Raw genomic sequence first — 24,799 nt, 5'->3', positions numbered from 1 at the left:
AACTCATAGTTGCTTTCCCTGCAACAAATTATATTAATTAAGAAAACCAACCAAAAAGCAATAAACGAAAACCATATGAAAGTAATGGCACGTAGATTATGAAGTGGTAACAGACATGCAATACAAAAGCAATACGATAGCAATAAACAAGCAATAAAGTGGCAATAGACACGCAATAAAAACGCAATACAAATACAATAAACAAGTTGGGTGCTTTTCTTTTTCTTGTGTAATCTGAAAAGAAAAGGGGAAAGAAACAGAAATTGTCAAGACGAAACTGCAGAAAGAAATAGAAAGTGATTATATCAGACATTTCCCCTTACATTTTTCCTGCCAATGATATACATACCCTATGAAATTGGAGATATTGTTGACACTGAAAGTAGCTGAGGCATGCATCATTTTGCAAACACAATGATGAGATTGAGATATGATGCACATTTCACATTTTCCACCTTATTATAATGGAATTTTAAATTATAAATACAAAATTCTATACTGATAATGATAACCACCCCAAGCTAAGGATGGCTCGACGTAAATTAATACAACTTCAGTTAGACTATGGCATTATATACATCCCTTCGAATACAATATACAAATTGCTTTTGTTTATTGTTTTTTGGTTGGTTTTCTTAATTAACATAATTTGTTGCAGGGAAAGCAACTATGAGTTTGATTTATACAAAAGACGTGACGTCCTTAATGGAATCACATTCTTACAATAATAAATAATCAATAAAAAAGCAATAATGGAATCACATTCTTACAGCAATAGCTGAACATGAATCAATCATATTGAAGAGATACATATACGGTGCTTGTTATACCTTATTTATATGATAATGAATAATGATCTAACATTTTCCTTTACAAAATAAACTAATACAATCAAGCGTTTTCTTTTACAAAATATCCTTATAAGTTCCTTCACAAGATAGACTTGAAAAAACAGGTGATAAGAAATAAATATAAGTGCAATAACCAGTCAATACCACGACACTACAATGGCAATACTATGACAATACAAATACAATAGGGGAGCAATCCAAAGGCAATACAAAAACTCCACATTCCCACTATATATTCATAATCTACAACATATTACAAAAAGGACACGACGTCCTTAATGGAATCACATTTTACACTCCTACATCGTCAAAATACCCTCGAGCAAGGAATGGGCGGAGAGGCTTCTGTAAAAGTTGAGGATGTAAAAGATGTTCTTGACTTGAAGGTGGATTAGTTACTGGCCAAAGGCTTCTTAGGAATTATTTTCCTTTCGCAACTCTCCAAGAGCTAATCCAGCCTGAGGGAAAAAACAGAGTCAGAGATACATAATTTGTTACAATGAAATTGGTTGGATGAGAATCGCATATGTGCTTCTTCAAAGGTGCATGCTTGTGCTATCTACAAACTTATATAAATTTGATGAACAATTCTTGCAAACTGGGAAAAAAATTCCTACTCAGGCGAAAGTACAATTATGAGTACTTCCCAAAACTTATAAGTCCTAAGCACCATCCAGAAGGAAGAATATATAAATAGACAAAATATCTTCTTCTAACATGTAAACAGAAAATTAGAAATTATCAAGTACAAGATTTCTCAAGAAAAGTCATTAACATGAATATTCAAGAACCGTGATAGGACTAATATTGGTATAAAACCTACTTTACTTTACATAGTGCATCACAGATAAATTCTAGCAATATATACACTGCACAAAATAGTGACTTCTTCTATTAAACTAAAATCCTAGTTATCATTTTTAACTCCCAATGGGATTTGAAGCTAGGATGAGTACTTCACTAATTTGTTGTTCCTATAAAACATCCAATACTTGCTTGGACAAGGTCAGCCAAAGAGTGTAAAGACTCAAAAACGATCATATACTTTTCTTGTTCAAGTAGGACATGCATTCTTTCAAGGGCCATATGAAAATTTAGTCAAACCTTCTTTCCCTTTTGAATTTCCCATACGAAATTATAGGGTTCATAGAAATAGCCAAAATTAATTGCAAACAAGCAACCTAAAACAGAGCCCAAAATATCCAATCAGAAAAACGATCCAAATACACAAAACCAATGAAACCCATTTGAGTTCTTACACTTGAGTTTGTTGGTGACCTAAAAACAATTAGATATTGCCAAAGTTAAAAGAGATTATTCTATTTCTCCATCTCATATACTCAATCTTCAAGAGTTTCTCGTATTAAAGCATATAAAGAACTTCAAAGAAGTAAAATATTTAAGCAATATTTGAGTGATACACAAACCAACATCTACATGAATGTCAGCACCTTCTCTACGAAGACAGATACTCCTAACCTGCAAACAAATTTAATGCGTACATATATTAGACAAAAGCATTATACATTCTAAGGTATCAATAATGAGGAAAAAAAAAAAAAAGCAAGGACATCATCAGGATGAAGGACTTATGCAGGACCAAACTGATTTCCATCAGGATTAGCCCCACTAATTACAAAAACAAGCAGATATAGTAGTACCAACATTTGTAATCTGACCTATGTTGTAAATGATGATTCATGATTATTTTAATAAAATGAGCAAATTTATTACCATTATCAAAGTCAAAAGCTTTGGATTTAAAATTTACACTATCCCACCACAACAACTGCCAAGACCAAAAGGAAAGTAAAGAACTTAACTTATTAAATTGTATATGGCAATCCAAAATCCAAAGCACCAGAACAAGCTTGAAAGGGATGAAAACTAAGTTTACCTACTTTTTGGTTTGCTGAAGTTTTAAGATTGACAATAAGGTCACACTTGTTCTGCTGACTCGCACTTCATCATCCTTGTTATCAAAAACCAGTGAAAAAACTAGAGTACCGAGTTATCAGAATAAAAATAAAAAGTAATAAAATCCTAACTAAATCTAAATGGAATTTTCCTTGGAAGGAGGCTTTATCAGCATCTAGTGTGAGAGATACAAAGGCAAACCAAACCAGAAACTGTCCTACTCAAGGTCTCAAAAATGAAAATCATATGGTTCATAGAAATAACTGAAATTAATGGCAAAATAAGAATCCATAACAACACCCACAATATCCAATCAGAAAAACAACTTGAAATATATAAAAGAATGAAGTGTCAACTTAGGCCCATTTTCTTGTAGTGAAAGTAGAATATAGACATGCCGACATAAATATTTACACTAGACAGAGAAGAAACTAAACAATGCAAATTTAACCCTTTGGTAATTACTCTTGAGGTGTTCTAGGTTTCTTCTTTCCTTGGTCCATGAAAATATTGGCGAACTCAGAATAGTACAGAAGATTGTTAACCTATTTGTTACAACATTTTACCGATCACAAGTTAACTTCTAAAATATCTCAGTCTAACCCATTATTTCACATTAAATGGGTTGCAACAGGTGTAATAAACCACAAACAGAGAAATAAATTGGAAAAAAGTGTAACATGTTTTCAGAAAATAAACAATTTAAGTGGAGACACTGTAACAGCAGGCATTTTAGTCATGGGCTATGTCAGGCAGTGGCACTTTTTCAAGCCATCAGACAAATTGTAAAGCATGAGAATTATCAAACAAGCCTAATAATACTGAAGGAAAACCATTACCGATCAATACAAGATTTATGAGAATCACAAAGTAACAAAATTGTGCTACATGTCTGACCTTTCTTGTTTATTTGGAAATAGTGAAAAGATATTAATATAAGGAAAGAAAGGAAACAGTGCATAAGGGATTTAAAAGAAAAAAAGTGGCAAGGAAGGACAACTTTTGTGACCACAAATAGATGCATGTGTCTAAATCTTTTTGCAATGATCGTGCCTTACAATTTCAGCCAGCAATACCATCAAGGATTAAATTTGCAATAAGAAGGCTCAACATAGAAATAAAAAAATACAAAAAGACAAAACCTAGAACAGAAAATTATTCACCTAGATCAGATACACACCTTGGCCTGCCCGAGATGCTAGTTCGTACATCTGGAGTAAAAATTTAAAGAACGCCTTCAAACATGGCAGGGCTAAAAGGCCTACCAGTCTCAAGAACACTTGCATCTTTGTTCTTTGAACTTGAACCACTAGGCATGTCAAATTCAGAGACGAACTCTGCAAATGCACCCAATCTATATAAATTCAAATTCAAATGGACAACATATTAGTTAAGTGATTAGACACAAAAAGAACAAGCATAGGCAAGGTAGCTTCCTATTTTCTGAGATCAGCAATCTATATCAATTTTGTTATTTGCAAATTGAAATTCTACTAAAACCACGTAAATGCAAAGTAATCGAATAAACAAAAGAAACCTTAGGCACTTTGCGAGTTCTCAATTCCTGCAGAAGCTGAACAAAAGGAGAACAGGATAGAAGAGCCTGTAGCGTTGCGTTGAGAAAGCACAGATTCCCTGAATTGATTAAACCACGAGGCAACAAGACCGTAGCAACTGTAACAGGCTCATTCAAACACTTATGTAGTTCCCCCTTTACCTTAGAAGCTGATAAATCATCAACCCGACCATTCTGCTCTCTGTTATGCAATTCCAGACTTGGAAATTGATTGGAGAGGCTACATCAATAGAGTAAAATCAATCAGACCAATAGAAGTTTCATCCAAGCATGAAGTAATTCACAGTTCAAATACAGAAATTTACAATCTCTCTAATTACTAAACTTCACAAAATCAGTCACAAGTTAGTGAAATTATCCTTCTCAAATGAAAACCATACAAAAAGACAAACTAGTCAATAACAAATACAAAACCTACCTTAGAATCACTCGTTTTGCGCACATAACCAAATTGGAAATCCCAGAAACACCTAAAGAAAAGCACGAATTTTGTCTGAGAGGATTGAGAATGAGGAGGAAGTATGTGAAAAAAGTCAGAATCGAAACCAAGAATTAGGGTTTTTTGAGGCCCTGAAGGAGCAGAGGAGAAGAGAAAGACGTCGATTGAAGACATGAAAAGAGAGGGAATTGAGAGATTGTTGAAGGGAGAGAGCATTTAACGAAGAAACCCTCTCTTTCACCTTCAAGAACCCCCTCAACAAACCCTAACATTGACTGCAGAGAGAGAAAGAGAGTGTTGTTTAGGTTTTCGCGACAGAGGGAGAAAGAGAGTGGTGGTGGTCGATGGAGAGAGAAAGCGCTGAGAGAGGAAGAGAGAACTATGAGAGAGAGCTGAGAGAGAGAGAGAGAGAGAGAGCAAGCGAACGCAGAGAGAGTGCATAGGGAGCTGAGAGGGACCAAAATTTCTGTAACAGTGATATCTGTGCAATAAGTGGACAATAAATATATATTTATAGGTGATAGTTTTACAATTTTTGAGAATGGGTGGTATTTTCACTTAAAATTATGAAAAGGGTGGCATAGAAGGCCATTTCCCACAAAGTGGATGGGTGGTAGAAATTTTATGGTGTGCAGTTGTTTTTAGGTGCTTACTCGCCACAACAAGGGTCTCCAAGTTCATTGGAGAAATAATGTTGCCTGCAAAACTTGCACAATCCATCTTCGAGTGAAAAGAGTAACGAAAACTAATTTATACGAGGTAATTAACCTAGTAAGTAATCAATCAATGAGGTAGAATATAGCTGTTGTTGTAGTGTGACAAAAATTCATCGAAAGATTCACAATATGCAGAAAATAGCCAATAAGGCAGACTTGCCCTCAGCACATCTGGAAATGAAGAATGATTGATTTCACTGATCTAGCATTTCTTCTGAACTCATAATAGAAAGGATTTGTATCTTTGCCATCCGGTTTGCCAAAGAGAAAAGAATCACGATCAAGTTACTCTTAGTAGTCGAAACTGACACTTCCACATCACTGAATAAATTTCATAACGTCTAAACGAAAATGGAAACAGTAATCTTTACCTTCCCTGACCCTTCTCCAGAATTAGGAATGTTTTCATAATTCTTGTATTGTTCTAACCTAGTTTGGCGGTGTTTTTCTCTAGTAATGCTAAGTCTATCCCAAGGAATACCTTGGATGTCTTTTCCTTTTCTTGCTTGAGCAGCAGTTGTATCAGCTGCTTTGCTATTCTGCATGAGGTCCATAGAATTGCTCATATTTATTAACAAAACTAACCACAGAGAAACTTGAAACATACAACACCCGTAAAAAATTCTAATAATGTGAACACAGACCCATATCATAAAGGGGAGTAAGATTATAAATAACAATATCTACTGAAGCTGTGAATATGTCATATATCTCATAAAGCATATAGGTATGTCACAAACCAAGTAGTCATATTCATCAACATCAGAATCTGAGCCGCCCATTTCTCTACCACGAAACTCGTCATCCATATCACCATCTACATCTTCCATTTCGTATTCATCTTCCACGTACCCAGCGTAATGGGACATATTTTTCCTAACAATGCCACAACTAGAATTCGAGCCAGTTACTTCAGAATCAGGAAAGAAGCAAAATAAATTAACCTTGCAAACACAAAAGTGAAAAGTTTGAACCTTGCTAAAAACTAGGAATAAGATTATTAAGAAAAGGATCACCACTAAATAACAGAAACATGCCTAATGGAGTAATACATATGGGAGTGGCTGCAGTACACAAATCGTTCATGGAGCACTTAATGTAATTTATCTATGCATATCACAGGGCATGCGAGCTTGACTACAATAAGTGAGTCCCTGAGTTAATGTTCAATTTAATTGGATATCATAAATATGTGGCACTCAGTGTCTCAAACTGCACAAAACTCACCGACCGTTATGGGATATAGCAATACAAGTTCTGTCCAATACAAGAAAAAGGAGTCTGTAAAGGCTGATATAAAATTCAATGTCAAAAGTAACAATCAAGCACCCCAACATGAATCTCATCCTTGATCTTTGAAAGGAGTAAAACACTTGATAACACCATCTAAAGGTAGCTCATTGGGGAATATAACCAGCATTGCAAAATTATTTCTTAGTACCAAAAATTGAAACTCTAATTTTGAAGGCATCAATTAGTAAAACATAATTTTGAAGGCATCAACTTGACAGAACCCTCAGCTCCTTAATTTTTTTTTCTTCCTTCCCCTTGAGCTAAAAAATCTAGTTTAAATACTCACCATTGCACATAAAACAATGGCATATGCTTGAGGTGAGTGAACTATCCCTTCAAGAAAGCTTGAGTTTGCATAGAGTTTTCAAGCATCTTTACCTGCCTCTTGTTATGTAGGATTTAGGTAGTTTAGCGGAAGCGAAAACAATGGAAAATATAACAAAAGGGATAGGTCTGGAACCTCTTTTTCTTTCTCAATTTCCTCATCTTTCTCCTCCACTGGAACGCATGCATTTCTACTACCTATGCACATCACATTTTGACCCCTCAATATTCTCACGAGTCCTCTCTCCCCACTTTTCCCCCCCAAGAATTTTGGCACAACCGTTTTGCATTCTTGTAGCCAAGAATGCACATAGCATGGTATCCACAACCGTATCCGCACCGGTTGCACCAAGTCCATACTCTGTCTTTCTCACATATCTTGTAAGGGCATTCCTTTTTAGTGCAGTTCGAGAGTTTCTCTACCTTACATTTCTTTTTAGAGCATTTGGCTTTTTTAGGGCATTTCGCACCATAGCATTCCTGGGGTCTCAAGATGTCATGCAATGGAATTGAATGAGTGAGTCGTGACCATAATGAGAACCCAACATGTGGAAAGCTTGTTTAGAAAGGATAAAGCAAACCTTATGTTTTATTTATTCCCTTACTGTTAGATTTTTGATATTAGTGCCCACCTTCGCACATTATCTATTAAAACTTGGCTAACTCACCCCTTTGTAATGAATGAGATTTATATGGGCTGCGACACTGCACACCACCGACCAAGTTTTAATAGATAATGTTCAAAGCTGAGCACTAATATCAAAAATCTAACAGTAAGGGAATAAATAAAACATAAGGTTTACTTTATCCTTTCTAAACAAGCTTTCCACATGTTGGGTTCTCATTATGGTCATGACTCACTCATTCAATTCTATTGCAGGGCATCTTGGGACCCCAAGAATGCTATGGTGCGAAATGCCCTAAAAAAGCCAAATGCTCTAAAAAGAAATATAAGGTAGAGAAACCCTTGATCTGCACTAAAAAGGAATGCCCTTACAAGATATGTGAGAAAGACAGAGTATGGACTTGGTGCAATCGGTGCGGATACGGGTGTGGATACCATGCCATATGCATTCTTGGCTGCAAGAATGCAGAATGGTTATGCCAAAATTCTTGGGGGGGAAAGTAGGGAGAGAAAGGACTCGTGAGAATATTGAGGGGTCAAAATGTGATGTGCATCGGTAGTAGAAATGCATGCGTTCCAGTGGAGGAGGAGGAGAAAGATGAGGAAATTGAGAAAGAAAAAGAGGTTCCAGACCTATCCCTTTTGTTCTATTTTCCATCGTTTTCGCTTTCGCTAAACTACATAAATCCTACATAACAGGGGGCAGGTAAAGATGCTTGAAAACTCTATGCAAACTCAAGCTTTCTTGAAGGGCTTGTTCACTCACCTCAAGCATATGCCATTGTTCCTGAAAATGTCCATTTGAAAATCCAACTGCTTCAACACTTGGGAGCCTCCTCCACTAATTGCTCTTTTTCATCTCCTGTATTGAAAATTGCATGTAAATCTTGTCAGACAATACAACACAAAAAAGACACATGACTACAAATTGCATTTTCATTTCATCAAACACCATAGTTTAAGTTTTCCTTCTCTGGAAGCAATACTTACCAAAACAAAGAGAAGCTGAGGAATTTTCCTTACATTTGTTCAATTAAAATTCCAGACAAATTAACATGCTTGAAACTAATTTTTTGCAACGATCTTTAACCTGGCAATGACTTTGACAATGCTTAAAGGTGCCAAAGAGATTTTCACTCTAGTCTCAGAGATGCAAACAAACAAGGCCAATAATAAGAGTAATCTGTTCGCAGTTCATAAACAAAAAAGAAAGAGATTCTAATTATATTATTACCAAGCTTGAGGCTTGACGACAAAGACAAAGTGAGGGTGAGAGATCAACTGCAGAACTTTGAAGGAGTGATCTGAGGCGTCCATTACGTAGGAGCTGAGTTTCTGAAACAGAAAAGCATTTCAATTTTCATGGTCAGGAAGAGGAAGATGAACAGTAAAAAGTGAAGAAAAAGGGAAGGGTAGGATGAGTAAAGTGGAGGAAGAAAGACCGAGACAGTCCACATTCGTGGTTGCATATGAATTTCTGGAAGGCTCTTTCTGATGGTTTTATAAAGGAAGTGTGGTTGCAAGTACGTTGGATGAAATTAGGGTTCCTTAAGAAATTCAAATCAAACTGACCAATTGACCAACGTACGCAAAGGTTTAAACTTTAGCAATAGAAAGTTGGTGTTCATGTAATCTGATAGGGAAAGCTTAAGGGAAATTGAAATTGATTGAAAAATTCACGATCTTGAAGCAGATTTAGCCAAAAAGCTCCAAACTTTATAACAACAGAGCCATGGAATTGAATTGAAATAAATTAGAAGAGTATCGAAAGATTTACCCTTTAGATTGAGATGAGATCTCTTTCTCTGCGATGATGATAATGATGGATCAGCAACAATCTGAGATCGTCCACGGATCTGAAAAGCCCCAATCTTTTTGGGTGTTGGAGGTGTTTTGGGTGTTGGAGGTGTGTGAATCTAAGGTGACAGTCCCCAAGGAAGCAGCACTCTCTCTCTCTCTCTCTCTCCCTCTCTCTCGTACTTTCTTTTCTTTTTTTCCCGAATATCACAACTACTATACTAACTACACAGTAACTCTTTTTTTTCTTTTTAACTATTATTTGGAAAGTACATTTCTTTTGATACGCATTAATGAGTAATCTTCTATTTGCCAACGACGTCGGCAGCATTTTCACTTTTGGGTATACCGACCACCCTCGGTCGGTTATCGGTTGGAGCCCATTAGGCCAGTTGCCGAATCGATTCCATCTCTAGTTGGCAGTATTGTAATCGTTATGGCCCTTCTTGGTGCGAATAAATGAAATGTGACAAGTGTTGCTTATAAATTCTAATCAACAAATTTCAATAACAATATTACAAATAAAAATAAATGTTTGTCTTTTTATTCCACAACAAATTTCAAATAAAAATAAATGTTTGTCTTTTTATTCCACAACAAATTTCAAGACTGGAATCTGGTTGCTATATCTTTTTACTTAATTTTTTTTTCACTTTTTTATCTATTTGGAAATGTTTATTTGGTGTTTACTCTTTCTATTTTACATGAGTAGGGTCTTTTGGTATGCAACCCCAAGTCCCCAATCAAGGGCAATCACTCTCTATGCCGTTGCCAGCTAATCAATCTCAGCCACGTCAACAACTCTTATCACAGAACATTCAGAATAACATTCCAGCTGCTGGAGTTCAAAGTTCTGCTGGCTTATCATCTGCTCTACCTCCTTCATCCGGTTTAACCCAGACTCCTATTCCAAGTATTGTTGGGCAAAATCAAAACATGCAGAATATGGGCCAGGGGGTACCCTCCAATATGTTTGCTACTTCTCAAAGGCAATTGCCAGGAAGGCAACAGGTAGTTCCACAACAGCAGCAGCAGCAATCCCAGAATTCCCAGCAGTATATGTACCGTCAACCGTTGCAACATCCGCTTTTGAAGCCCAAATATCAGTAGGGAAATATCCCACAACTTGTCCAACAGCAGCAACTATACTACTTATGAAAAAACCACGTATGCGCGGCTATACTACTTATTAAAAAAAAAAAAAAAAAAAAACCTACCAAGCGAATAGGCGCCCACATGCTTAGAAATATTATAGCTGCTCGGCTATACTAATTTTTTAAATTTTTTTTTAAAAACGGAGTATAGCCACTGGGCTATACTATTTATAAAAATAAAACAAAACAAAACAAAACAAAACGAATGCCTAGTGCATAGGTACCCACATGTCAAAAACAGTCTAGCTGCTGTACTATTTTTAAATCAAAGCAGTAGTATAGCAGGGTGGCTATACTCGTTGAATACATTATATTTAAAAGGTATAGCCGAGCAACTATTGTCACATCCAAGGATCAACTCTGCCGTAGCATGATATTGTCTGCTTTGGGCCCCTTATCTGCCCTCATGATTTTGTTTCGGAAACTCATGAGCAACTTCCCATGAGTCACCCATCCCGAGATTGCTCTAGTCCCAACTCGCTTAACCGGAGTTTCCATGACTCGAAGCGATGAGCTTTCAAAAGGCCTCGTGCTATATGGATGTGGGCATGTACATATAAGGCACATCACCCCATCTCCGTTGGTTGATGTGTGATGTTACAATCCACTCCCTTTAGAGCCCCGACGTCCTCGTCAAGACACTCGTATCACACAGAGTAACTCTAATACCAAATTGTCACATCCGGGATCGGCTTCGCCGTAGCACGATATTGTCCGCTTTGGGCCCCCTTCTCTGCCATCACGGTTTTGTTTCTAGGAACTCACGAGCAACTTCCCAGTGGGTCTCCCATCCTGGGATTTCTCTAGCAACTCCCAAAAGGCCTCATGCTAGATGGAGGTGGGCATGTACACATAAGTTATATCAGTCCCTCTCTGTTGGTCGATGTGTGATGTTATAACTATACTATTTAATATATAAAAAATTAAGAAAGAAAGACCCTCCTTGTTGCATTAGTTTATACTTTATAGATATTACTTTGCTAGTTTTAACATTTCCTAATTTGGTATTGAAGAGACATAAATTTCATACTAAATCAATATAAGAGTTCAATTTTTTCTCTTTATTTTTTTTGTGTGGGAATGTTTGCCTTTGATCTACCTCGTTCTCTCGAGTGCTACTAAATTTGGTTAGTGCACACATTTTTTATCATAGAGAATTGCATGCTGAGTTGGAATGTTCTTGGTAATTACTTCACTTTCCAAACAACAATTTACATAAAGAATACTAGCACCTCTCTTACTGATATACCCATAAATCTTTGTTTGAAATTGTTGTTCTAGTTGGCAAAGAGATTGCAAAATCACCATCTTGCATATTTGTTAAAATAAGTAAGAAATGTAAAAAAATCAAAAGGGGACAATAGAGACTCAAGTAATGACCTAATAGTAATGAATAATACTCTAAAATAGTATTATCGATAAAATAAAATCGAAGAAAAAAATTTAAAAGAATAAAAGGATCCCAGCATATATATATATATATATATATATAAAGTATAGCTTGGCGATACTATTTATTTAGAAAGTCTTGAGTAAAGCACATGTTAATTTTTTTTTAAATGAAAACAAATCGAGTATAGCCTATTCAATTTATAAAAATAAAAAAAGACCCACCTAGCGACTAGGCACCCACATGTCGAGAAAACGATATAGCCGTGCGGCTATACTACTTTTAAAAAAACTAAAAAACCAAGTATCGCTGCCCGGCTAATAGATAATGCTCTAAACTACTCTTATCGATAAAAGAAAATCTGGGAAAAAAATTTTAAAAAAAAAAAAGGGATCCAAGCAAATATATATAAATAGTACAGTCATCGGCTATACGATTTATTAAGAATTTTTTTAAAAAAGTGCTGCGTAAAGCCGCGTGGCTATACTTTTTTTTATTTTTTATTTAAGGATCTTTTCTATTGAGATGGGCAATAGCATACTAAACTCACACGCACTACACGGATGCTAGGACTCGAACCCAAGACCTTGCCTGAGAGAGTAAATACTCCAAACTACTACACTAGTGGGTCCTTTGCTAAATCAACACCCATATTTTGGGTCGGTGGATTTTAACTTAAGTTATACTTACACTGCCTTTTACTTTTTACTATCCCCACTGCTAGTTTCTTTTCTTTTTTTCCCGAATCTCCACAACTACTATACTAACTACACATTAACTCTTTTTTTTCTTTTTACTATTATTTGGAAAGTAAATTTCTTTTGATATGCATTAATGAGTAATCTTCTATTTGCCAACGAGATTGATGTCTTTCTAAATATGATGATAATGTAACACGTAAGATTGTTTCTCAAATTAAATCCATCAATTAATATTGGAAATTAGTTGCCGGATATATACAAACTTTTTTTTAATCAATCAATAAAACTATTCGAAAATCTTCGATTAATGATGCATATATTGTAAATCATATATAAAGTTTGTGTTGAAGAAAAATTGACCAAGTATTAATAATATGAACAATCCTTCTTCCTTGTCATTAAATTTCATCACGCTTATGCGTAGTAATATTGGATCAAGCTCAAAGCAATCCATTAAGGTTTTTTCTTTCAAACCTTTGGTTGCTAGCTATAAGATCAAAAACCATCTGAAAATCACCACATAAAAGAGTTGATGCAGTTATTGGAGTTCTAACTTCAATTTCATCTATATCTAAAATTCTTTTACGGTGCATTTGGATGAGGGAAATAAACTTGGGATTTTGACCAAAGTCAGAATTTCTAAATTGACATGAATCAATTCTCGTGTTTGAATAAGAAAATTTAGAAATTTAGAAATTCCGCGTAGGAAAAAACATGGAATTTGGAGATCATAAATCCCAACTTTAAATTCTATCTAAAAGTCGTCATTTCTAAAATCCCAAGAGAGATTGAGTTTTTGAAACATATCAATTTACAAATAAAAGTTAAATTTTGTGTTTTAAATCCGTCACCCAAACAAGAAACTTTACAATTTCTAGAACATTAATTTTCGTCATTTTAAATTCTGTCATTTATGAAATCATTTGTACTTTTAAATTTCCTAATCCAAACGCACTATTAGTGTCCTTCCCCCACATCTTGTAGATTTCATTGTGCTTGCCATGATTAACAATCTCTGCTTCAAATTCATGGACCATGCCATCTATTTCAATTCCATTGCATCTTTCTCAAGTAAGGCTATCGATCACTTGGGTAACAATAAATTGGATGAAGGTCTCTAATTCTTAGTTCGCCTTCACTCTCCCCCTCTCTCCTTCGTCCCCCTTCCTCTCCTCCCTTCTCTGTTCTCTTTTCCGGATCTCTACCTTCACTTTTTTCTATTTTTTTGCTTTTGCTTTCTGTTCTTTTTCTCCCATCTCCTTCTTTTTAATTTCTTTTCTGATTTTCTCCTTTACCCCTTTTTTTTCCCTACCTTCTCCTCCCTCTTCCATTCCCATCCCCCTAAAATTTTTCCTCCACGGGTTCTGCTCTGCTTTTGCAGAGCCAGTTCCTTTTCATTCTTCTTTTTGGTTTCCTTTTTCCTTTTATTTAAGTTTAATTTGTTTCGTCTTTTAGGCCGTGAAGGCTTCGGTTGTATTTTTCAGGTGTTCTTTACAGGTTTCGCAATGCATTTTCTCTCCTTATTGTTGGAGGCTGCGTCACATCAGCTGGTCTTAACCACTATCATCGGCTCCTTGACTCCACGGATGTTTCTTCCGTTGTCTATCCTCGGTGGAACTGTTGGAGTTTGGTGCCCTTAAAGTGCAAATCGCACTTATTGCTTGGATTATGGTAGCACTACTCCTACTTGGTGTAGCTTTGGTGGCTTGCCCACCACCATTTTCTGTTGGTTACTGGTTTCTCCTTGGTGGTTGCCGGCTTGCTATGGTGGCGCGACTTGTGACTGTAGGATTGTGCGGCATATGTCTGTTAATGGTGTTAGGGTTTCCTAATGTTGTGTTGTGCTTTGTGGGCTTTTGTTTTTTGTGAGTTTTCTGCCGTTATGTGGGCCCTTCGTCTCAATGTGGGCTTAATGCCTTTATGTATGTTTTATGCATTTTGTTAGTTTTATTTGTAGTGGGCTATGTCTGTTTGCATTGCATTTTGTGTGAACTCAATTATTTGAGTTCATTTTGATGTAATATGGCTTTTGACCTTCTATTTAATGAAACAAGATTTCGTCCACAAAAAAAAAACGATATGAAGACAACATTTGTAAAAATGTAACCGACGTAAAAATTAACACAAATCTGAAAGTCGCATACTCACGAGATACCAACATCTATAGCTTAGAGTGATTTAAGGTTGCTTCAGTTAAGATTTGATCAGTCGTTGGTTAGACTCGAATCAATTTACCAAACAAGAGAAAGTCGCATACTCACGAGATACCTCAGGCATATACAATTCTCTTCTCACAATATATGATCATGTGATTAGCACGTGAGAGAGGTGTTGTACTAGACCCCCTTTTTTTTTGGGTTGGGGGGGACATTATCTTACAACACTGTTGGTCAATTTTAATTGAAAATTAAAATAAATAAACACACACTACAAGAAAAAAGTCATTTAACAACATGCATTGTGCATTGTTGAAGGGTATTAACAACACGCGGCGCACGTTGTTGAAGCCGATGTCGTTAAAAGGTCCAGAGCTTTCGACAACATGCTTTGCATGTCGTCATTGATATCAATGCTCGTTGTTAACACCATTAAATGCAACGCGCGCATGTTGTGAAAGAAGTGTACAACAACGTGTTCTGCATGTTGTTGAACACATCATTGACAACGTTCGTATGCACGTTGTTGTTACATTTTTAACAACAGCCTTTGCACATTATCATACTAAATATCAATGTTTTATTATTATTTTCAAATTCACCTTATAACAATATAGTTCATCTGTAAATTGAAGCTTCATGTAAGTAAAGCTATTTTCTTCTTTCCTAATAATAGATAACACATAATAAAGAACTTTCATTCAAAAAATAACTCCACACGTATTACAAAGATTGATAGATTCATTGTCAGAGTTACACTTATCCACATGGAAGTAGAGGGAAACTGTACTATGCTTATAATTACATTTCAAAACCCTTGTCGAACATGATCTAGAAACTTGATAAGTTGGGCTAAAGCTGATGAGCCAATGAATTGGATGTAAAGTGCCTGATTGTTAGAAGAATTCCAAATTCAATATGCTACTGCCAGCTTCAGTGTTAGAAGAATCCCAGTTCAGATTGTATTCTTGTGCAATTTCCTTCAATCCTAAGCTTGGCCTCTCCAGATGGAACACTCTCAACTGAAATTGAGTGGTAGAAAAAATTATATTGACATACAAGTCTGTAGAAATGGATTACCTTTAGAATTTTTAAAATTTTAATGCTTTAGGAACCCACAAACATCATGTAATGAATAAACTACTCATGCACCTATCTACATGCATTTGTTTAGATACTTTAATAAAATCAAGTAGACAAAATTCACCAATATTATACACACAAACACATATATTTATTTCACCAATCCAGAGAAATATTACTTACCCTATTTAGTATTGAATATTTCTCTTCTTTGTGACATTTATAAGCTAGAGCACGAAATAAAAAGGGGTACATGAGTATGTTGACAGATAGGCCCTCTGTCCAGAAGACCAATAGACTCCCGTTCTTCTAAGTAATTGTGAAGCTCTGTTTCATCCAGAGAGCAGGTGTGCACAATTTCTTTACAATAAAAGAACATGAACTCAAGACTTAAATGAGAATCTAAAAGTAATGAAAGGAATTAATAAAGAAACATAGATCCCATGATAATTAATAAGGGCAACTTGGATGAATTAAAGCAAACAACAAGTGAAACAAACTTTCGAGACAGACAGAGCTAGTTTTAAACATGGATTCTAAGCTTGTATGGGACTTAATTAATTTGGAGATGATATGTATGTCAGTTTAACTAACACAAAAGGGACAACCAAAAAGCTGTATCTTGGGTTCTTTTCCCCACATGCATTATAGATGAGCACAGCAAAAACACCCAAATAGACACCTTGTTTTGCTTCTAAAATGAAAGCTTGAGTGTCAAATCAATATGATAATACCATATTCAATGAAAATACCACCACCAGCTGAGCTCCCCTTTCTGTGCACTGCCCAAACTTCTACACCCTATAAACCCAATACCAATCAAATTACATGATCAATTCAGCAGAACAATATATATTAATTATAATTAGTAATTAAATTTCCAAAATATATATATATATATATTCGAAGTACCAAAACAAAAGCAAATATATATTCATATCGGACTCAGATTTTTGCTTTTTTTATATGTAAGACTAAACTTTTTACGTGTTCTACCTGATCCTCATTGCGGTAGCCCAAGGAAGCTGCACTTCTCCCGACCACTTGGCCACCAGAAGACAAAGGTTGAACCTTTGGCATTGAAGAGACCTCTTTCGAGGTCTCATACACAGCCTCAACTTCAAACCTCAGATCTGGAGGCCCGATTGCCTACGGACTCGGGTTTAGGTCCACCACCAAATTATTACCTCCTCCAACATAACCATACCCAGAACCATTCCAAACCCTCTTACCCATCAAAATACCAAGAACAACAATCAAAGCGTACCTTTTACTTCTCCAGAGAATTGAGACCAATATGGATGGAAGGCAGCAGTTTGGGTTTTGGGATTTGGGGGTTTTATTATTTCTCAATATGACAGACATAAATTGAGGAGAAAGGAAGGAAATTCACATGAAATGGAGGCTGTCAGATGTTGAGAACGAAGAGATAGATGGTTCAGATTCTTCCCCAATTTTGGATAAAGTTTAGTCTAATATCTTGAGAATATAAAAGGGATTGAGAGAGAGAGAGAGAGAGAGAGAGAGAGGTTCAGGCGTGAAGTCTGAGAATGAAGAGGAAGAGGGATTCTAGATGAGAGAGAGCAAGTGAGGGTTTGGGCTCAGAGATTGGGAGGGGATGAGACAGAGGACGTAGAGGGTTTGAGAAGAGGGGTGAAATTAGAAAATTAGTGAGAAAACAAAAAAGAAAGAGCGGCACCCGAAATTTAAAAAGAGTTTGAGAGAGAGACTGAAATTTTTAGCTAAAGAGGAAGGGAGAGTGAGGGAAATTCGGATGGTTTTTTTTTTTCATGAATATTTTACTTCATTAAAGTGATATAGTTTTGATAACATGCGCTGTGCGTTGTTGAACTCCAAATATAACAACACACCAGGATGCGTTGTTAAAACATCCTCGAAATTCCATTTCAACAACGTGCACTAAATGCGCGTTGTTGAAAGAGATATAACACAACACACATACTCTGCACGTTGTGGAAAGTCTAATTCCACAACGCATAATTTATGCACGTTGTTAATAACGTGTTGTGGTAGAGTATTTTTCTTGTAGTGACGACACCCAAATACATACAACAACAATAAAAGAGGGGGAAAAAAAAAAGCACATCCATTTCATAAGGTTCCCTTCAACCTTTCTCTCTCATTCGCACGACAATCCGAGAACCAGTGGATGGAGATAAAATACACACACTTTCTTAGTTAGGGTTGGGATTCAATTTCTCAATTTGGGGATTTCCATATCCGAACAGCGGCTCCTTCCAAACTTCTCAATTCCCGAAATTACGAGAGGTGAATTCTTCATTTTTATTATCGTTGTGTTCTTCTCTTTGAAGGAGTTGAGCAACTCCCTCCATTGCCAATTGGTTTTGGGGTGGAACATGTGAGTATCAATCTTCTTGTTATATATATTTCTGACTGGTTTCTTTTTTGTATTCAATTCTTGGGTTTGTCAGTTTTGTCCTTGTTTCCCCCAAATTCCTTTTTCTTTTTTGGTATTTTCTTAATAATATTATTCCTAGTTTTTAGCAATGGCCCAATAACATGAGTAATTAATTCGTTAAGTTTCTGGTTCAAACTTTTCACTTGTGTGTTTGCAAGGTTGATTTATTTTGCTTCCTTCCTGATTCTTAAGTAACTGGCTCGAATTCTATTGGTGCTAGTTGTGGCATTGTTAGGAAGAATATGTCCCATTACGCTGGGTACATGGAAGATGAATACGAAATGGAAGATGTAGATGATGATACGGATGACGAGTTTCGTGGTAGAGAAATGGGCGGCTCAGATTCTGATGTTGATGAATATGACTACTTGGTTTGTGACACACCTATATGCTTTATGAGATATATGACATATTCACAGCTTCAGTAGATATTGTAATTTATAATCTTACTCCCCTTTATGATATGGGTCTGTGTTCACATTATTAGAATTTTTTATGGGTGTTGTATGTTTCAAGTTTCTCGATGGTTAGTTTTGTTAATAAATATGAATAATTATATGGACCTCATGCAGAATAGCAAAGCAGCTGATACAACTGCTGCTCAAGCAAGAAAAGGAAAAGACATCCAAGGTATTCCTTGGGATAGACTTAGCATTACTAGAGAAAAATACCGGCAAACTAGGTTAGAACAATACAAGAATTATGAAAACATTCCTAATTCTGGAGAAGGGTCAGGGAAGGTAAAGATTACTGTTTCCATTTTCTTTTAGACGTTATCAAATTTATTCAGTGATGTGGAAGTGTCAGTTTCGACTATTAAGAGTAACTTGATCGTGATTCTTTTCTCTTTGGCATACCGGATGGCAAAGATACAAAGAAAGGATCTTTATATTATGAGTTCAGAAGAAATGCTAGATCAGTGAAATCAATCATTCTTCATTTCTAGGTGTGCTGAGGGCAAGTCTGCCTTAATGGCTATTTTCTGCATAGTTTGAATCTTTCGATGAATTTTTGTCACACTACAACAACAGCTATATTCTACCTCATGGATTGATTACTTACTAGGTTTTTTCTTTTTTTTGGTCAACACTTACTAGGTTAATTACCTCGTATAAATTAGTTTTCGTTACTCTTTTCACTCAAAGATGGATTGTGCAAGTTTTGCAGGCAACATTATTTCTCCAATGAACTTGGAGACCCTTGGAGTTGTGGCGAGTAAGCACATAAAAACGACTGCACACCATAAAATTTCTACCACCCATCCACTTTGTTTATACATTCTTATTCATTTATTCTTTCCCCTATCTCAAAAAAAAAAAAAAAAAAACGAAAATGGTAATCCAAATTAAAGGCCTTGTTATATCAAGGATGAGGCTACGAAGAGATTTAATTGGCAGTTTGTTGGCTTCAAGTCAAAAGTGTTTTGACTTGTAATTTCTTTAAATTTGGACCTTTCCGAGTGAGTTTTGGTTTATTATTATTTATTAATTTTAAAATTTTGAAGTTTTGTTTGTCTTGTTCCAAATGGGCTGGCAGTAGGATTGGCACTAGCAAATCAGACCGATCACGGTTGAGGAAATCCAAACCGACGGTTCATTGAACCGAATCGACATTCGTCTAATCGGCTTTCTTATTGAGTCTTTGTACAACAAGAGTATTTAATAGTTTCCAAAGAGAATTAAAAAAAAATAAAATGGTAGAAACGAGAAAGAAATAGGGTATGTGATAGATAGTGATCTATATTATAAAAAAATTAGGGTTTTTAACCCTAGCATCTTTTCAATTCCAGACCCTATTCTTATCTCCTTTTTATTTTTCTCTCTAGTAATCATTTAAGAGTTAGATGCAAAAGTTAATAGTACCATCTGCTCAAAATCTGAATCATATTGCAGATGAAGAACAGGCGGAGGTTTCTTGTGATGGTTGCCAAAAAGAAAAGGATGGCGAGAGGAATAACCATAAGAAGGAGGCTTTGAAGTTGAAAACAAGACATCACGATCAATATCATGGGACTTAAATATTTTAAATGTTTTGAAGGTCGGATCGGTCTCCTCAAATAACCTCATCACTTTAACTCCTCATTGTAGAAGCTCCCCTCTCTCGTTAATTAATAATGGGCTTGGGCATACAGTGAGTAAAGTGCTGCCGTTTTGATTTAGAATACGTGAAGTGGCGACGTTTTAATAGTGTGAGACTGATTGAGAGATCTTTCTCTTTAGGGTTTACGCGTTCAGTTTACACACATTGAGAGACCTCTCTTTTTGGTCGTGGGTGATAAGAAAAGAAAGAGAGAGAGAAGATAAGGAGGAAGGAGGGAGCTAGAGCAAGAAACACATATATGAGTGCACATATCATCCTTAAAGAACTCATAGTTTTTTACAACTTCACTTCTCTTTTTTTCTTTTTTCTCTAGAAGAAACCAGTTCCTAGAAGAAAAACAAAGCCTGCATTATTATTACATACAGCAGGTCATTCATGAAACAAACGTTCATTAAATATTCTGCATAAAGAAATCTCTACTAGCAATTGAACCCATGACTATGAGTCCGCTACAAGTATTAGTATGCAAGCATTAGCATTATCCATAAGGAAGTGCAAACACAGTATCATCCATACTGGAGTTCCAGTCTGTATAAGGAGAAGCATCATCATCTTTTAATAGATAAGCAATCTCTCTTTATAGACTTCTCTTGATTCAGCTGCCTAATGAAGACATCGGTTAGAGCAGAGTTGCTAAGAAAAGTAGCCACCAAAAGACGCAAAGCCTACAATAAGTAACAACACAAGAATCATCAACAATTAAAAAGGGAGAAGGATGCAGTGAAAAGGGCAACATGAAAATTGTAAACAATTAATTCACCTCCTTCTTGCCAACCTCAACAGTTTCCTCCTGTATGTCAGTGAAGGGTACCTTCAATTCATTTATAATCGAAAAGCCACAGAAAGGAGATGCAGACCTTATGATCAGCTTGTCAGTTACCATGAACGCCGTTGATGCTTTCAAATACCCTTGAGTACTTTTATCAAGCTTCAATTTGAGTGGAAGTGTCACTGCGTTATTAGAAGCGATGAGTGTTTTATCAGTAGCCAATATATCCACCGGCCAATATGCATAATAATATGAGGCCACTGGGCCATCCTCGATTACTAAAAGACGGTTCTCGTAGCAAAAACCAGGATAAATCTTAGGACCCAGTAGAATATCCCCGTGGTAATTTGACTTCAAGTGCTGCTCATCAAGATCTTTGACACATTTGTGCAACTGATCAATGCACCCTTTGAAAGAGGCATCCCTCTTATGCTTTACTATGAAACCAAGTGGAACAGTTAAAAAAACTGAAGAGCAAATTAACAAAATCCTCCCCTGCTTCTGCATAACAAACAATATTCTTCGATACGCTAATTGTCAGCTTAACAACAATCTTTTCTTCTTCCTCCGCATCCATCATGTCTCCAAGCAGTAGAGATTCAATACGTGTCAATATTAGTTGATTCAGATTTAAAAGGCTCAAATTCGGATTTGGTACAGGATTATGCTTCAGTATAGTTTCGGACAGAGGTTTCTTTGATACTAATGAGCGCAGAAGCAAGTTCAAAACCTGGAAAAAAGACCATGAGGTCAGAAACCACAAACACTACAGTTGTATTAAAAGAAAAATAAAACAATTGGCAAACAGCATTGAATTACCTCATGAGCTCCTATATTCAAATTCTGTTGTTCAGTTGTGCTATTCTCATTCATGGCTCCAAGCTTTGTAAATACAGGATTGCTTGCGACCGATAACGGGGACATCACACATAAATCATCAGTAATTATGAACCTAGCTGATTCTTTTACAAAGATGCCCCCACGTTGCTCAGCAGAGGATGAAACTGAAAGTGACAACTTCAGATTCATGCATCTTTCACATTGACAAAGAACACCTTCGTAATGACTTATTGACTTATTTTCAAGGTTGCATTGCCAACTATCACACACAAAGTACCTCGTCGGCTCATCATTGTCAATTTTCAGTTTGAGGTTTTTGCAATGAGATTCAGCCTTATTGTGGGGTCATAGCAACATCTCTTTACATGCTTCAGTCTGGAAATGCCGAACATCGATATTCGCAACACTGGGGTACAAATTGCTCATGCAACCTATTTCCAGCGGTACTGAATGTTTACGGGCACGCCTGACAATTGTTCCCATTGGTATTGTCAAGAAACTGAAGAGAACATCAATAAAATCGTTATCAGACTCTACGAAGATAATTGTGTTGCTCCCCTTGTCCACCAAGGCCTTCAAGCCTATATCATTCTTCACAGCTATAGGCAGCATTAACGTATTGATCTACAGGTTCTGCTGTGCAGGAAATGAAAAGTCCTCTCCCATGTTCAATTTTAAAGGTGGCTCTGGTTTTTTTTTCTTCTTTATACGAAAGTGGTGGGCGAAAGACCGCATGCATCATTCAAACCGGCCAAACCAAACCACATTTTTTGGGGACAAAAAACCAAACCACTTATGGCAGTTTTGTTTGGTTTTTACACTAAAAAATTGTAATCTTACATAGGTTCTAAAAAATTGTAATCTTAAATAGGTTCGAAAAATCGGCCTAGGCGGCACCTAGGCACTAGGCGGGAGGACACCGCCGTGATTTCACCCTAATCATTAGGTGTAGGCGCCAGGGAGTTAGGCGGCGCTTGGGAGCCAGCCTAGGCGGGTCTAGGCGGCCTAGGCGGTTCTAGGCGGGTCTAGGCGGACGAAGGGCGGTTGAAGCGTACAGGAGCCGCTGCTTGTTAGGAAGAAAGACGGAGAGACAGAGAGATGAAAACAGAGAGAGATCGAGACAGAGAGATGAAAACAGAGAGAGGAAGGAGAAGGCTGCGTGGGGAAGAAGAAGATATCTGACCTAATTTTTATTATAACTAACGGGTTGGGTTTTGTAAAATGCACTTAAACATTGTATTAAAATGGGCCTATTTTTACATTTTTTGCAGTTTTTTTTTAAATATCGAAGTTACTGAAAATACAAACAAAACAAAAAGTCAGATAATATCAAGGCTGGAAAATATTGAAGTTTTCTTTTATATATCTTATTATTTTGCATAATTTTGGTATAAATTTATAATTTATAATACAAAATAATTATTTAAAAAAGGGTGCTTAGGCCCCGATTACTCCTTTAGGCTCTAGGCCCATGCATGCCGCCCACCTACTGCCTACGGATTTTTCGAACATATATTAAAAAAAGAAAAGCATATGTATGATGTATCATAAAATACAAATGGGACATATAAAAACATTTTATTTTTATGAAATATTTTCATATGTCTTAGAATTCTTTGTTTGACATTTGTAAGTAAGATTTTCATACAAGAATTCTAGAGTTGATCACGTTCAGTGGACTCCATCTTCTATAGAGCACCTGCACATCTGTCTCAGTGTCTCTACACGAATGACTTAAGACTAGTCATGCTCCCAATTGAGCAGATATAATGTGTACCAGTCTTTGCGGGTCATCATTGTCCAATTGGTGATCCTATGACCAGGAACATTTTAGAATACAATATTTATATATATAGAAATGTTTCATGCATCTAACTTCTTTAGACCACTTTCCCTCTATATCTTAATCCATGGACTTGGTATGTATGTAAAGCAATGTTCTTGCCCCTTTACTATTATATATTATTTCTTTATAATTATCCATTTTATATTGACTTCTAGGGCATATATCTAACATGCACCACATCCCCCAACACAGCTCCCTCTTCCCAAACCATCCACCACCATCCCCAACAACTCCTTGCCTACTTTGTAATTCAAATTCCAATTTAAGCTCACGGCCAACTGGGTCTCTCGATAAGACCTCTTACTCTTTCATCAATACCTCTAATGCCGTAAGCGATGATGATTACGATGACGGTCGTCTCCGGCAAGGAGTTGTTGGATATGGTGGCTTGGAGGTGTGGGAGGTGGTGGATGGTTTAGGAATGGTTGGGAAGATGGGGCTACATTGAAGGAGGTCGGTTTTTTTTTCCCCAAGTCTTTAGAAGTTACTTTATAAATGGGTAAATTTGTCTTTAAAATTTTGAAAATGAGGTGGGTGGGAAAATAGGATAGGGAATTGAAATAGCAGTACTCTAAATTAAAGAACCCAAAAAAATTACAAATCATATCATAATGCATGGATTACACCCAACTTCTATTGTTAGATTTTCACTTATCCCAAATTTTCTATTTTTTATTGTTTGTTTTAAACAATAATGTTTTTAAAAAAAAAAAAATATTATGTTTTTGCACACATGACATATATTTTAGCTAAATAACGGGTCTCACTTGTATCACGTTGGC

At 36.2% G+C, this 24,799-nt stretch overlaps 1 protein-coding gene, 2 long non-coding RNA genes and 1 pseudogene across 41 annotated transcripts; 1 reads left to right on the top strand and 3 right to left on the bottom strand.

The window, feature by feature from the left end:
- Window positions 1-943: 943 nt before the first annotated feature.
- LOC148921339 (uncharacterized) lies at window positions 944-9,768 on the bottom strand. 35 transcript variants are annotated; one of them, XR_016127880.1, is made up of 12 exons: window positions 9,519-9,766; window positions 8,976-9,076; window positions 8,508-8,603; window positions 6,240-6,390; window positions 5,981-6,038; window positions 4,763-4,814; window positions 4,306-4,564; window positions 3,949-4,105; window positions 2,749-2,849; window positions 2,586-2,640; window positions 2,303-2,330; window positions 944-1,309 (listed from the first exon to the last, which is right to left on the bottom strand). XR_016127880.1 is itself a non-coding variant. In XM_089054438.1 (12 exons), exons 3-12 carry the CDS (start codon window positions 8,540-8,542, stop codon window positions 1,265-1,267), a joined length of 768 nt encoding a protein of 255 aa, XP_088910564.1. In that variant the 5' UTR covers window positions 8,543-8,603; window positions 8,976-9,076; window positions 9,519-9,768; the 3' UTR covers window positions 944-1,264. The 35 variants fall into 35 exon arrangements, 23 of the variants coding, with proteins under 23 accessions (XP_088910564.1, XP_088910533.1, XP_088910562.1 ...); XR_016127874.1 differs by having other exon boundaries at window positions 2,279-2,330; window positions 2,753-2,849; XR_016127875.1 differs by having other exon boundaries at window positions 2,283-2,330; window positions 2,753-2,849.
- A 5,848-nt stretch (window positions 9,769-15,616) lies between these two features.
- On the bottom strand, window positions 15,617-17,807 carry LOC148921338 (uncharacterized). 3 transcript variants are annotated; one of them, XR_016123362.1, is made up of 3 exons: window positions 17,019-17,807; window positions 16,206-16,823; window positions 15,617-15,961 (listed from the first exon to the last, which is right to left on the bottom strand). It is a non-coding gene; the product is annotated as an uncharacterized LOC148921338 (long non-coding RNA). The 3 variants fall into 3 exon arrangements; XR_016123363.1 differs by having other exon boundaries at window positions 15,617-16,382; window positions 16,757-16,823; window positions 17,019-17,806; XR_016123361.1 differs by having other exon boundaries at window positions 16,757-16,823; window positions 17,019-17,803.
- Window positions 17,808-18,155: 348 nt separating this feature from the next.
- LOC148921337 (uncharacterized) lies at window positions 18,156-19,965 on the top strand. 2 transcript variants are annotated; one of them, XR_016123364.1, is made up of 3 exons: window positions 18,156-18,311; window positions 18,683-18,833; window positions 19,035-19,965. It is a non-coding gene; the product is annotated as an uncharacterized LOC148921337 (long non-coding RNA). The 2 variants fall into 2 exon arrangements; XR_016123365.1 differs by having other exon boundaries at window positions 18,248-18,402.
- An 886-nt stretch (window positions 19,966-20,851) lies between these two features.
- LOC148921336 (uncharacterized) lies at window positions 20,852-23,324 on the bottom strand (annotated as a pseudogene). Its single transcript, XR_016122353.1, has 3 exons — window positions 22,151-23,324; window positions 21,323-22,061; window positions 20,852-21,227 (listed from the first exon to the last, which is right to left on the bottom strand). The product of XR_016122353.1 is annotated as an uncharacterized LOC148921336 (transcript).
- Between the last annotated feature and the right edge of the window lie 1,475 nt (window positions 23,325-24,799).

Source organism: Prunus mume, linkage group LG1 (assembly GCF_029339155.1).
Source record: "Prunus mume cultivar Tortuosa linkage group LG1, ASM2933915v1, whole genome shotgun sequence".
NCBI classification, from domain to species: Eukaryota; Viridiplantae; Streptophyta; class Magnoliopsida; order Rosales; family Rosaceae; genus Prunus; species Prunus mume.
The sequence above is the reverse complement of the archived record's forward strand: the minus strand, read 5'-3'. Positions and strand labels throughout refer to the sequence as shown.

Excerpts from the sequence above, each read along its gene's own strand:
- LOC148921339 (XM_089054397.1), bottom strand. The coding sequence starts at position 8,542 with ATGGACATTTTCAGGAACAATGGCATATGCTTGAG. Across the intron at positions 6,391-8,507 it reads AACAATGGCATATGCTTGAG|TTGTGGCATTGTTAGGAAAA; the intron begins GTGAGTGAACAA and ends CTCGAATTCTAG. Across the intron at positions 4,565-4,762 it reads GCAAAACGAGTGATTCTAAG|CCTCTCCAATCAATTTCCAA; the intron begins GTAGGTTTTGTA and ends CTATTGATGTAG.